Below are 14,431 nucleotides of genomic sequence, written 5' to 3'. Positions count from 1 at the left end.
TTTGAAGACCAACAATTACAAGCATCGTTGGATGAAGATGCATGCCAAACTTAAAAACAACTTGCAGAAAGATTAAACGTTTCTCAGCAAATAATTTCTATCATTTACAAGCAATAGGAAAAGCTTTAAAGGAAGAAAAATGGGTGCCACATCAATTGAACGAAAGACAAATGGAAAACTGAAAAGTTATCAATAAAATGTTGCTTCAATGGCACAAAAGTCTTTTTGCATTGAATTGTGACTGGTAATGAAAAGTGGATTTATTTTGAGAACCCCAAATGCACAAAATCATGGGTTGACCCATGTCAACCATCAGCATCAACTGCAAGGCCAAATCTCTTTGGAAAGCTGCCTTTAGTGGGATCAGGAAGGTTTGGTGTATTATGAGCTTCTAAAACCAGGTGAAACCATTAACAGATTGCTACCGATGACAAATAATCAATTTGAACCATACTTTGATCATAAAATGACCAGAATTTGCCAGAAGAGATGGCAAAGTAATTTTGCTTCATGATGATGCACTATCACACACCTCAAAATCAGTTAAAGACACATTAAAAGATTTTGCCTGGGAAGTATTAATCCACCTGCTGTATTCACCTGACCTTGTTCCTTCAGGTTACCACTTGTTCAGATCGATGGCACATGCACTTTCTGAGCAGCACTTCAAAATATACAGAAGAAGTGGAAAATTGGGTCTCTGAATGGTGGGCCTCAAAACAAGAAAAGTTCTATTGAGACAGTGTCCACAAATTACCTGAAAGATGGGGAAATGTGTAGCTAGCAATGAACATTGCTTTGAGTAAAGCACTTTTGATGTTTCTCTTGAAATTATCATGTTTTCTTTGATTACAAAATCCACATTATTAACCACTACACCTGGTACTATAGGCCCAGTGCATGAATTCATGCATGGAGGTGGTGGTGGTGGGGCTGGTTCGACTGGCTTGGCCCCAATCGGGGCAGATTGGGGCCAGTCCTATTGGGAGGAGGAGATGGCTAGAGGTGGGCTGGGTCTGCTGTGGAGATGGGCCGCAGGTGGTTGGCCAGTGGGCCATGCCCCCAATTAGAGTGAGGGGGCTTATTGGGGTGGGACTGGCCATAGAAAGGGGCTTTGGGAAGTTGGCTAGCCAGCCCCATTCCCAGTTGGTGTGTGTGGGAGGAGTGATTGGGAGTAGAGCTGGCTAGGGGGAGGGGCTGCAGACCATTCAGGGTGGTGGGAGCTGATCAGGGGTGGGGCAGGCCATGGGAAGGGGCTGTGGGTGGTAGGTTGGCTGTCCCTGCCTCTGATCAGAGTGGGGGGGCAATTGGAGGTGGGGCCAGGGGTGATGGGGAGGAGGGGCTGCGGGAGGTTGGCCGCTGGCCCCATCCCTCAATTGGGCAGATTCACTGGCCACAGTGGGCGTCATAGCCACTGGTTGTTATGGTGTTAAGGTCGCTGGCTTTTTATATACATAGATTTCTACTCCCAATTTTCAGATTTAATATAATTTAACAGTCATTTAAAGCTATAAAAACATTGCAGTGAACATTTTTATAAATATAGCTTTTCCTATTTGGGATGATTAGTTAACTCTGTTTAGTTTTCCATACATATGTTTTCATTGAATTTTTTTGTTGGAAACGAAATATAATGTCCATTAATGGACATTATAAAGACCAACCCTTTGCACTGTGTTGGTATAATTACTACTAACAATGTCAATGATGGCATTTTTCAGTGCATTTTCTGTTTTCTTTATGAGGACCTACATGAGAAATTTTTATCTCATTTCAATACCAGGAAAATGCTGCCTCTTTTTTTTTTTTTTTTTTTTTTTTGTAACTGTTAATATTTTTCTTCAAGGAATCAGGGAACTAAATGTATTTCCCTCATGGCTATGAGCTCCAGAAATGCAGAGAGTCAAATCTTTGGCCGACATCTAGCAAACATGATTGGAATTTAAAGAATACATCACCTGAAGCACACCAGTTGTATTCCTGGAGTCATTATGCTCTCCTTTCCTTTTGTCCTAGTTCCTTCATCCACTTATTTAAATTTTTTTAAAAAATTGATAATTTATGCAAGTCTCTGGATCTTATTGGAACCAAGCAGGGAAATAACTAAATAAATGCATGTAAATATTTGGAATATTCTCTTAGGGTAAGTTCTGAAAAGTAGAAGCACTGGCTCTCATGTTGCATTAAATCTTAACTCAGTGAAAGATTTTCAGCAGGAAACACAGCCAATATATAATATGATCCAAGTGTGTAAATTCCTGGTGATTTATTGCAGATCTAATATTGAGTGAGAAGTTAGAATCCTGAGAGAAATAAAGTGTCAAATGGTTTCTCAGGGACTTTCTCTGCAATAGCAGATGCTGCAAAGGCAATTTTTCTGTGATACTGCGGGAGACACTTTTCTATTAAATTGTCTGACAAAATACTGATGTACAATTATGTATTGTTAAAGAGATACTCACCTTCTTAAGATATCATGTATAAACAATATAGTTGAAATTTGATTCTGAAAATTTAAGAACAAGCTTTCATATGGGTTCTTTCTATTTTTATAATGATTTTTTTGGCCTTAGAGGTCTTGAAGGTAAGACCAACATTTTTCTCAAAAATATCATTACTATTTGCATAGATATATGGTTAAAACTCATGATGTCTATGCTATATAATATCTAGAAGAGATAGTTTATTTTTGTGTGTAAGATTTTGATTATGTCATTTTTGACTGTGAAGGCCTCCTAGATCAGTGATAATCCTGGAAGACCTCAGGTCATGAGAGCTATCAGATGTTTCCTCAAAGAGCTTTTTAAGTTTTTTGACTCACCTAACATAGACATTCTCTTAATAATCTTCACATAACTTAACCTACTAGTTTAACAGTGAAGCTTACTGACCGATTCCCACAGCACACTTAATATACCTAGGCAGGAGCCCTAGGGGATCCACTAACTGAGTTGTTTGCATAAACAAACTTCCCTTTGGTTTTAGTGATTTGCTTTTTTTCCCCAGAAAAGGGAGAACAACTCTTCAACCTGATACACTTCAATATTTTAAGACAGATGTACTTTCTTCTTTCAAAACTACTCAAACTAGCACCCTGTTCTATTTGTTATAGAATGAAATGCAGTGACACGTGTGTGCCTTGAATTCTGTTTTAAGGGGAGATGCAATATAAAAACTCAATTAAATGTTATTTACTTATTGGCATAGATTCACCCTAACATGGTTTCTGAAGCAGTAGCATGATAGGCGTTATCATAATTATTTTTGTAATAGTTTTAAAAAGTACAAACAAACCAGTGTGGCTCAATGGTTGAAGTGTTGACCTGTGAGCCAGGAGGTCATAGTTTGATTCCCTGTCAGTCACATTTCTGGGTTACGGGCTAATTTCCTCAGCAGCCAATCAATGATTCTTTCTTATCATTGATGTTATATCTCTCTCTTCCTCTCCCTTCCTTTCTGAAATCAATTAAAAAAAAGAAAGTACAAATAAACCTTCCAGAGAGAAATCAAATTAACAGGAGTTAAGTGCAGAAGTTCTTTTACACAGAATTAATAGTAATTTCTTCACATGTTTGGTGGGTACTATGTTATGTAACCCTTAATTATTGTTCATCAGAGTGGAGAATTTTTCTTTGGAAGTGGCTCTTTTGCTGTGCTCTTTGATAATGCTGATATTCTAATGTAGCACTCACACATTGAACATTTAGATATATCTATCATCCTTTGTGAATGATGTCATTCAAACTATCCCTGTGGGGATATGTAGATAAAATCATTGGTCTCATTCTCTAGATAAGGAAACTGAAATGAAATTTCTTGCCTACAGTCAAAGAACAAATCACTGTCAGACAAGATTAGGGCAGTAAATTCTTGATTTTCAATACTTTGCTCCATCATCTAAGTCATATTGTTTTACTCAGTATAGGACCAGGTTATTATCAGTTAGTAAGAATACAACTATGCCCAACTGATGCCAGAGGACTAGTCAGAAAATCAAAACTAGTTCAATCAACCATTTGTTTATCTATAAAATGCTAAACTCCTTGTTATATTGATATTTTCCATTGAGTGTACTATGTTGTCTTTGAGTGTTTCAGACACAGCATCTACACATATTGTAGTCAAATTTAATTTCTGGAAGTTCTGTCTTAAAAAAAAATCAAACTTGGAATATCTTGGATTTCATAATGATTTAATATGTTCTGAGTAATATGTTAGTGGTGTGGTAAACTTTGAAATTTCTATTTGATGAAATCTCACAGCACTCCTTTGTGCAGTGGTAGACAAACCCGTTTCTACCATGGGAAGCAATATATTGTAATATAAGATCGCGCCACTAGGAGAAAGCTCGGCTTCTATGATAACCTTGGCCTACTTGAAAAAGCATTTGCAAATAGGACTAAAATCTCAACACCCTGTTGACATCACATGAATTCCCTAGAAGCAGTTACTCTGGAAGTGAAGGTGCCCAAATAATCAGATAACTTGCTTGGATCAGGGTCCTTATAGAAGGTTATGAGCAGAAATAGTTGATTTTTTTTTTTTTAAACATTCAAGAAACCTTTATTGTATTCTTCTTGGACATGTTCAGGTAGATTAATCAGTTGACAGGTGAAATATTTTCCCCCTAGATTAAACAGCATAAATGAGAGTCAAGAAGCAAACTCAGGATGCTTGACCTTTTAGCTCAGTTCATTCAATCATGATTCTACTGAGTTTTTGATGGATGATTCCATTATATTTTATAGTTAGCCTTATATTTTTTTGCAGTTGAGCTACTAAAATGTTTAACTAATTTGAACCCATAGTAATTCACGATAAGAATGACACAAGTATTATTATTCACTTCTGGTCTATAGAACGTGGAGTGAGTTGGTTCAATAATAAAGATTACAGTGAACCAAAAAAGGAATAGAAAATTTATTTCTCCTTAGTTTTGAGACCCCCTGAATTCAATCTTTATTTGGAATGTCAATGCAAATATATGGAGTCACTACTAACAAATTAAAACCACTTTTAAAAAACAATCATATAATTTGGATTTGATTACTCAGGAATACAATATTAAAAGTGCCTTCGTCCTAACTACAATGTATTGATTTCCTTGATATAGTTCTGTGGTCTAATTTTTAAATTACATAAATCTTTCAATTTTGTTTAGACTGAAAACTCAAATGAACCACATAGAAATACCTTCGATGTCAGTAAGAGACGAAGCAGTTATTTTTGTGTTATGTTGCAAAAAAATTAAGAAATTGGCTATAACCATGAATGACTGACTATACTCTAATAGTCTTTATATCCTGGAGCTAAGTTTGTTTTCCTTCCATTAAAAATAAAATTCCAAGGAAATCTTGTCCTGAAAGTATTTGTGTAATTACCTATTTAATTTTGCAGTTAACATTTCAAAAGCTTATATTTCACTTCAAATCCAAAAGTCAGTGACATTATTCATTCATCTGGCAGATGTTTACGTTAGTTGTTACTCTGTGCCAAGCTCTGGATTAAGACAGCAGAGTCTCTGTCCTTCATGGAATCACCTCTACTGAGATGGTGAATACCATAACATGTTATTATAAATATATATATTGCCATTAAACAGGAGCTAAGAATGGATATATTCCATAAGCTGGGCGGGGAAGGCTTGTTCTGGGGATTTAAATTGAAATCTTATGGGAAGATGCATAGGAAAAGCTTTCAAGTGGTGTTCAAGGCTCCATGGTGAGAACTAAGTATTGTGAAAGGGGAACAAACAAACAAACAAACAAACAAACAAAAAGAAAGAAAGAAAAAGAAATAGGAATTTAGAGAGAAGAAGCAACAGCTCTTAGTATGGTGTGGAGGGGGTCCATGGGAAAAAATAAAAAAACACAAACAAAGAGGGAATCTGTAATACTTTCAACAATAAAGATAAATTAAAAGAAATGTTGGAACACTAAAGAATGTGGAAACATTTGGAAATGTGGAGATTTCTTAAAGCTTGCTCTTGACAAAGAAGCTGAGGCCCAGTGAGATTGACATGTTTGGTCATATAAAGTTAAATTGTAATATGAATCTCCCATCTCACCATCTTTTCGGTTAAACACAATTACTTTTATTGTGCTTGACAACTCTGGATGTATTACACAGAATTGGTTTTACAATTGAGGGTTTAAATCTTTATCTGCAAATAGCTGGCAAACATTTATTAGGCTTTCTTTAAAATCAATATCAATCATTATGATTTGCATCCCTTTTAAAGAAAATCACAAGGAGTATTTTGACTCGCCAGTCATCTATTGGCTTTAGTGTCTAGCTTGGAAATCACTAGGTTTTCAGTGGTGCACTAAAAAGGAATTCCTAAATTTATGCTTAACTTCCATGTAGTCAATTTGGAACCAGATATTGTTCATCTTGTTTAAATATGAGGATTTTTTTTATTGCTTTTCATCATTTCTAATTATAGATCTACTGGCTAACTAGACATCTCAGCTATAATTTGTGCACTTTTCTTTTCGATGGGTGGCAAAGATAGAATATTTAGGGCAATAATTTATATAAACTGCAGATATATTTTATATTTAGCTACCTTTCTACTGCTAATATTTTTATTATTTTGTGGAGAAATAAATTTGGGCTAATATTATTTACGGTTCTCTTTGATATATTGTTAACCTTTTAATCCATACTTAGGAATCTGCTACGTACTTAACTCTGTATCTTAATAAAATCTTTTTATTTGGTGATGATTTTACAGGCTGATTAACATTGCCCAAAGTTATAATCAGTGGGAATGGTATCTTGACACAGAGATTACAGGCAAGTGTTCCAGATACCTAAATATTGTAATTTAAGAAGTGTATATTGCTTTTGGAGGAGCTAACTATACTCTTGCCCTCTATATATATTTTTAAAAAGTTTAGTCTGGTATACATTCACAAAATGAATTTACTAATGTATCCAGCACCCAGTCAAGAAATAGAATGTCACCAACACCCCAGTCTGACTCTTAATATCAACAGTTTTGCTTCTTTTTACATCTTTAAATAGTGGAACCATAATTTTGTGTTTGTGAGATTCATTCATGTTGCTGTGTTATTGTTATCTGTTTATTTACATATCTTTATAGTATTTCACTGGAAAAATATAAGCAATTTAAAGTAGTCCATTATATATTTGATGGACAGTTATATTATTTCCAGCTTTAGATACTGACAAAAATGCCACTAAAAACATTCTTATATATGCATTTTGATGTATTTTTGTTTACTATCGATATATTCTTAAGAGTGGAATAACTACATTATATGTCTCATTATGTTCAACTTTAGTAGATCATGACAAATAGTTTTCCAAAATGGTTGTAAAAATTACAGTTTTATTCACTGTGTGGAGAGAGATAATTCTAGTTATTCATGTCCTTGTCAACACTTGACATTGTTTTTTTTTTTTTTTATCATTGCTCTTCTATTGTACACCAATTGCTTTTCCAGGAAAATATTGTCCTAGCCTTTGACATGCCCTCAGTAAACCTCTGTGCTTGGATTGAGATGTCTTCTCAGTCTTCTTTCCATTCATGAAAACATTGCTCCAACTTAACTGATTAATAAAGCATAAATTTCTATATTTAGCAAGGAATGCAGAATATCTCTTTTCCTAGTAAATGCTGCTCAATACTGATCAATAACTTTGCTAAGTGATTGGGTAGCCAAGAAGAGCCTCAGTAAATATTTTTAATGCGAGTGCGGGAAACCAGATTCAAAGTAATTTAAAACAAAAATTATGTAATTAATTGACTTATAGCTGACAAGCCAGGCTTGGCTGGCTCCAAAGGAAAAGCTTTACATTTCCTTTCAAGACTCTGTTTTTCCACTTGAACAGCTTATCTGATTAGGCAACTCACCTCTTTCCCTGCGGGGTGAGGGGAAGTGGGGGGTGAGGGAAGAATTTTTCTGGTAGTTCCAAACCCCCAACGGTTAAACAGAAACAGAAACAAGACAACAACGATAACACATTTCTTCCTGGATTTCAAGTCCTGGAATTCAATCTTCTTGGCTCTGACTGCCTTCTTTGGCTCAGGGTTGGCACCAGGTCCTTTTGGACCACATGCTCTTAGAGGAGCATTGCTTCTTCAAGGAATATTGGGGTGCCATTACTAGAAGAGAGGACAATGGTTAGTGGAAAGCAAAAGCAACAGAATATCCATTGCAAGTCAGGTGACTTGAATAAAGGGCAAATGGTCTATCCATCAATGCTATAGGACTTATCCCTGGGATAAATGAAAATGTTGGAAAATTGTATACATAGACTGTGTCATGTTAGGCCCTGTGGAATTGCTTTTATTGAAATGTGCTAGCACATATCAGCCTGTATTGAGAGACAGAGAATGAATGGCCCTGCAAAATTTTGAATATTATTGTTTGATAATACTGAGGACACTAAGTCTATTTCAGTGTCCATGTTATAGGATTTCATGGGAGAAAATTCTTCCTGATCTTTGTTTCAAGAAGAATCGAAGTATATTTAAACACCTTTTGTGATTTTATCTTATAAATGCTGCAATTTCTGAAACTGATAATGTTTCCTCTTCGCATTGCTATTATAGAATGATAGAGTCAATTGTATGGCTTGTTTTAGTCAAATATATTATACCGCAGTGCATAGTTTTCTAGGGCTAGACTCACTCTGTTATTTTTATCTTGTATTTCCTTTATATTATTATTTCACAACTCTTTTTTTTTTAATTCTTCTGTATGTCCATTGTAAATATTCTGAAATCTTGTCTGAAACAAAGTTGACAAATAAGTAGAATTTGTGAAAAATTTTATTCCATACATTCAAACTATCACCACAAAATAAGTAAATCTGCTTGGCTTTGGCAAGAAGTTATTAACGGAACTTATTTTGGGTTCCAGTTTTAGTTGAAAGGGCCGTGAAACACTACAAAATCAGAAGACTGGATGAAGGGGGCTTTTTCCTTACTCGGAGAAGAACCTTTACAACGCTGAATGAATTCGTGAGCCACTACACCAAGATAAGTGATGGCCTGTGTGTCAAGCTGGAGAAACCATGCTTAAAGGTGAAATGCTTTCAAGCTGTGTTCACTTATTTTTGAAGTTAACTTCTCCCCTTAAGATACTGAATATTTTACATGTGATTCATCAGTTCAGGGGGAAAAAAAAACAAAAACGGTCACTTGGTTACCTAAGGCATGGTAGGTAAACTATGGCCATGTGCCAATACCATCTCACACTTATTTTTGTTAGTGAGTTTTGTGGGAACATAGACAGGCTCATTTATTTTCAAATTCTCTTTGCTTTTTTACTGTAATAACAGAGTTTAGTAATTGCAATAGAGACTGTATGACCCACAAAGCCTACATTTTTTACTATCTTATTATTTTCAGAAAAAGTTTGCTAACCCTTGACCTAAAGAAATCACTGAAGACAGAAAATATTCATCTTTGCACTAAGAAATTAATATGGTATCCTGCCATTGGAGCACTTAATGATATGGCTGGAGAGAAAAGAAAAAGTGCCAGAATATAATTCCTACTTAGATCTGCATTCAATAATATTAATATGAAATTACTAGATTCATTATCTGGATGAGTTGTCTGCATATAAATATCATTCAACTAATTGTTCTAACAGTTTGACATTTATAGACTGTGTCTACATCCATCATTATTTAGTTGTTTGCTTGTTTTTCCTAAATGCATTTGAAGTTACACAGTGGTCATATGCTGTGGTGGGGCAAGCCCTCAGCTTTTCCTCAGAGTCCTGTCAGTGGGATAGCCAGCACCATGGTTTATACCAGCATGATTGATGAAAGCATGGTGACACCTGGTGAGGATTTTATGGACAATAGAAGCTGAAGAATTTGATATAATATGTATAGGATACATTGAGTTAAATTCTGCCAAGTTAATATTCAATTTTGGTGTATGTACATCTTAGAAGTATAGGAATGACCTCAAAATAGTATGTAAGCTCATGCTAAGAAAAGCTTCCAATGATAGAGCTTATATACAAAACATACAAAGATATAGCTTATAAAATACTCAAATACTCAAAATATAGCTTATATACAAAAATATAGCTTACAAAATGCTCGGTTTAACTAATATTGTTAAACCCAGTGGGGAAAAGGGTTTATGAAGACAGTAGATGGTAAACTAGAGTATGGACCCTAGGAGTGCAGTGACCTGGCCTTTTTGGTTACAGAATGGAACCTCGTTGAAAATATGTATTTATTAAATAGACAAGTAAATGGATGAATGAACAAATAAATGAATTTCAAAAAAGATGAAACATTAAATTATGCAAACATATGTGATACATATTATAAATGCTATAGGCCAAGGCCAAAGAGTTTGGGAAGTAATTGTAAATAAAGTGGAAGCTTCAATTTGGTCTTAAAATTGGGAGGATTTAGTTAGACAAAGAGGCAGAGAGAAATCATGCCAGACCCATGTGAGAGAGGGATTGTGGGTGGGTGGGACAGATGGACAGCTGGTGCCTGAGTTAACAGAATAAGGGGGGAGATCAGCTTAAAGAAGTAATTATATAGATTCTGCCACAACCGCTTTTTATTTTAAAGTAATTAGTATAGAATTTGTAATATTTTGTTTTTTGAAATGGTCTTTTTTAAAAAAAAGTACATGGACTATTATTTTCATTCAAAACATTGTTAAGCCTTTTTTCTTACAAGTATTCTTATTATTCCATGACACAGATACAAGTGCCAACTCCTTTTGATTTGTCATATAAAACTGTGGACCAGTGGGAGATAGATCGCAACTCTGTACAGCTTCTGAAGCGATTAGGATCCGGTCAGTTTGGCGAAGTGTGGGAAGGCCTCTGGAACAACACTACTCCAGTAGCAGTAAAAACGTTAAAACCAGGTAAGACAATGAGAGCGTCAGAGGTTCAATGGCATATGTTGATTTTTGTAAGTACAACTTGCCGCTGCCCATGTCCAAGAGGTCACAGGACGGCCAATGCAGACATCAATCAAGTGTTGCAATCACTCTCTGGCCCAGGTGACCATAACCCTGGACCAAGGCTTAGACCGTAAGGGCAAGAGGATGCTCCCAGCTAAGTCTTAATCTGTCCCCCGTGCAAGATTTCAACAGGCATCTTTTCTCAGCGAGGATCCCACCCTCTAGGGTCCCTCCTCCCCTTTTCTCCTAGGTGTAGTTAAAAACACTCCTTTACTGAATATACTTCAATCAGTGGAAATTTGGAGTTATTTCAGGGAATGATCATTTTCTTATGAATTGTGTATGGTCAAAAGACAAAATGGCCCATCTAAAAACCTCATATTTGAACATGTAGGAACTATTTTTCTTAGATCTTCTTTTTCCCTGCAGTGAAAATTGAAAGACTAAATTTGGTATTTATTCAGCCAGACATTATTTTATCTATTGTAAAGATGAGGTAGGAGAACTGAGAGACATTAAATAACTTTAAGATTTACTTGTCATGCAATATTGAGGAATTTTTAAACTATTCCGTGCCGCAGTTTTATCATTTGCAAAATGTAGAGTTAAAGCCAACCTAGCAGGGTTGCTCTGAAGATTAAATTAGGTTATCAGTGGAAATGCTTTACATAATGTTTGGTTTATAATACATGACCAATCAAACTATAATAATAATAAAACTATAAAAAAACAAAGTCAGTAAAAGGCAGAGCTAGAATTTGAATTCACATATACTCCTATTGCATCACACCCCAAGGAAGTGACATTGTATGAAAGTGAAATGTTGCTGAAGTATCTGCATACCTACTTCTAATAATGGGAAAGAATAGTGACCAAAAGCTAGAATCGAATTCTCTGGGGGACCTCCATTATTTACCTAGTCCAGAATTCGCAGACACCTAGAAAGCCACCAGGTGGCAGCACTTGAACACCTGGGTGCTGTTGGCTAGCAGTTTTGTAAACACTATTGTTCCAAACTGACCAAGGACTGGATTTAAAAGTTTTGAGGTGAACATATCAAATACTGCACAAACTGCTACACCATTTGCAGCTTTAGCATTAGATCATGTTATATTCCTTTTGCTAACATCAAACCAGGTTTTTGGTGTTTGCTGTCATCAAATGCAAGATCCACATAAAAATCAATGTGAAATAGGAAATGAAGGTAGCAGTGTTCTATCTGCTTCCAAGACCTGAGAAATTGTGCACTGCCCAGTAGATGCATGCATTCCTTTAGAAATTAATTATAGGTAAGAATAAAATTTTAAAAATTATTTCTGTTAGGATACAAGTCCATCTTAACTTGTTTGCATTTAACCAAATAATTAATAGGACTGTTAGGCATTCATTGCGGCTTAGGAGCATTGTGAAAAAGTTACTGCGACAGTGAGTGTGCCATGAGCTGAGTAAGTGTGAGACCCTCTGGTATAACAGTTAAGAGCATAAAGTTTGGTGTAGGACACACCTGAGTCTTAACGTGGCTCTGCCCTCTATGACTTTGGACAATTTATTATGCTTTTTGCACCTCCTCATCTGACGTGGAAATTATGTCAGTTCCCACTTCATAGGATATTATAAGGACAAACTGAGTAAATTTACATCAAATGTCTGCAGTGAGTTCTTAATAAATATTAGCTCCAATCAGCTGTGGACAGATGTACACTGAGGGACAAATTCGCCAGTGCAGCGGCCCAGCCTTGCCATTTACCCCTGCCAACAGAGAACAATGCAGAAACACTTTTAAGTGACCAAATGCCATGCGAGTACTCCAGGAGAGGGAGGGCGACCTGTTCCAGCGCCTGAGATTTTTCGCAGTCACTGTGTGTTGATGATTTTGAACACTAATTTTGTGGACAATTGACAGTAAACTTTAATGTCCACTCTAATGCTTTTCCAAAAAGAAGCAGCTAGCTATCCATCCTAAATTGCTCTCCAAAGAAACCTTTTGGAGGTCAAAAAAGAACAAAAAAAATCAGGTTTCTTATATCAAAAAATGTGCCGCGATAGTTTTCTCTCCAACAGGAATAATTATTATTGATTTACAGTGTAATAGCAGCAAACAGCTTTGGTGATTGGTTAAATGTCTTCACTTCACTGGGGCCATTAATCAATCCCAGCAGCTATTTATTGCTTAGCAGACTACCATGCAATAAAGACGAGCCTGAAATCAACTCCCACAGTAGCTTTGACAGGCAGAAATTAATATTTAATGTTGCATTACAAGCGGAGTTGAGATCGGGTCTCCTTTGCTGTGCAGCTGGTCACCTATAACCAGTGCAGCCAGCCCTCTCCTGCAGAGGTTCCTGACATACATGGTTTCAGCTATTGTGGACAGTCTGATTTGGCACTGATTTGGGTGTCCTGTATTCCCTGAAGCTGATGCCCACCAAAGCATCAGCATAGAAACATTGTATATCTAAGTTGTCTGAATGGTGATCGTAATTTCTGCTATCACTGGAAACTCCATAAATTAGATTAATTTTGGGGGGTGGGGTGGGAAGTTATCCTGCTATATCCATATCTGATCATAGGCCAATCTAGTGGTAACAACCAAGAACAAAGTCCTTTATTATGGTTTGAGTGCCTCTTTCTTATTTGGCTTCATTTTGCCTCTATGATTCAAGATTTTAATAGTATTTATTATGTAGGGCAAGCAAATGGTGTGGATGAAATGGAGGAAGCTCAGCAAAAATGTGATGGAAAAGAGAATAGGCCATTTCCCTTATCTCCCTTCTTTAAGTCCTTCCCCCTCCACCCCCTTCAGCCTGTGAACAAATTCATACAGTTGATATGGTTAGTTTATTCCAGTGTGTGCTATTTCTAATCATACAAATAATGGTCAAGAGTAGTTGAATACATATGTGTCAGGCATTGTTATTCTCCTGATAATCATTTTATTATGTCAATGAGATTATTAGTCACATTTTACAGATGGAGAAACTGAAGTTCAGAGATGTTTGGTAACTTACTAAAGATCACACAGTGAGCCAGGATTTGTTCAGAATTGAGTTTAATTGAGCCTGGGTTGTGAACTTCTGGACTCTCAAAGGGTATATCAAAGGATAGATGACCTAAATGCTTTCTGTGAAATGATCTGCAGGTCTCATGTACCTCTTCACATTAGTTAAACAGGTCAGAGTATTTATTATCTTAGAATGTCAGAGCTTATCTGCATACCTCAGTTCAAATGTCAGTTGTCAAATCCTCAACATAAGATGATGATGAGTGGAACAGTCTCTTTGAGCATCAGTGGAAATATTTGCACTATTCATAGTGAATACTGAGGTATGAAATTACAGTATTTATTCACTTACAGTAATCCCTCTGAAACATCACATCCAACAAGAAGTTAAAGATTTAAAAATTACTGATGAAATGTAAGGAGGATACTCCATGTATCCTCCTCCTTTCAGATTTTATTTGATGGTAACTACGTGGTACTTTGCATGGTGAGTCAGAATTGAGCCA

The 14,431-nt window shown here is 36.1% G+C and overlaps 1 protein-coding gene across 1 annotated transcript in view; it reads left to right on the top strand.

Moving 5' to 3' along the window:
• The window catches only part of FRK (fyn related Src family tyrosine kinase), an 84,427-nt gene that overhangs the window by 56,913 nt on the left and 13,083 nt on the right, over positions 1-14,431 (top strand). The window contains exons 3-4 of the mRNA XM_084889297.1: positions 8,895-9,058; positions 10,717-10,885. Of these exons, the coding sequence (XP_084745423.1) occupies positions 8,895-9,058; positions 10,717-10,885 (333 nt within the window). The remainder of the gene's footprint in view (positions 1-8,894; positions 9,059-10,716; positions 10,886-14,431) is intronic.

The sequence above is a fragment of the Pipistrellus hanaki genome (assembly GCF_964339955.1).
Source record: "Pipistrellus hanaki genome assembly, chromosome: 7".
Taxonomy (NCBI): domain Eukaryota; kingdom Metazoa; phylum Chordata; class Mammalia; order Chiroptera; family Vespertilionidae; genus Pipistrellus; species Pipistrellus hanaki.
The sequence above is the reverse complement of the archived record's forward strand: the minus strand, read 5'-3'. Positions and strand labels throughout refer to the sequence as shown.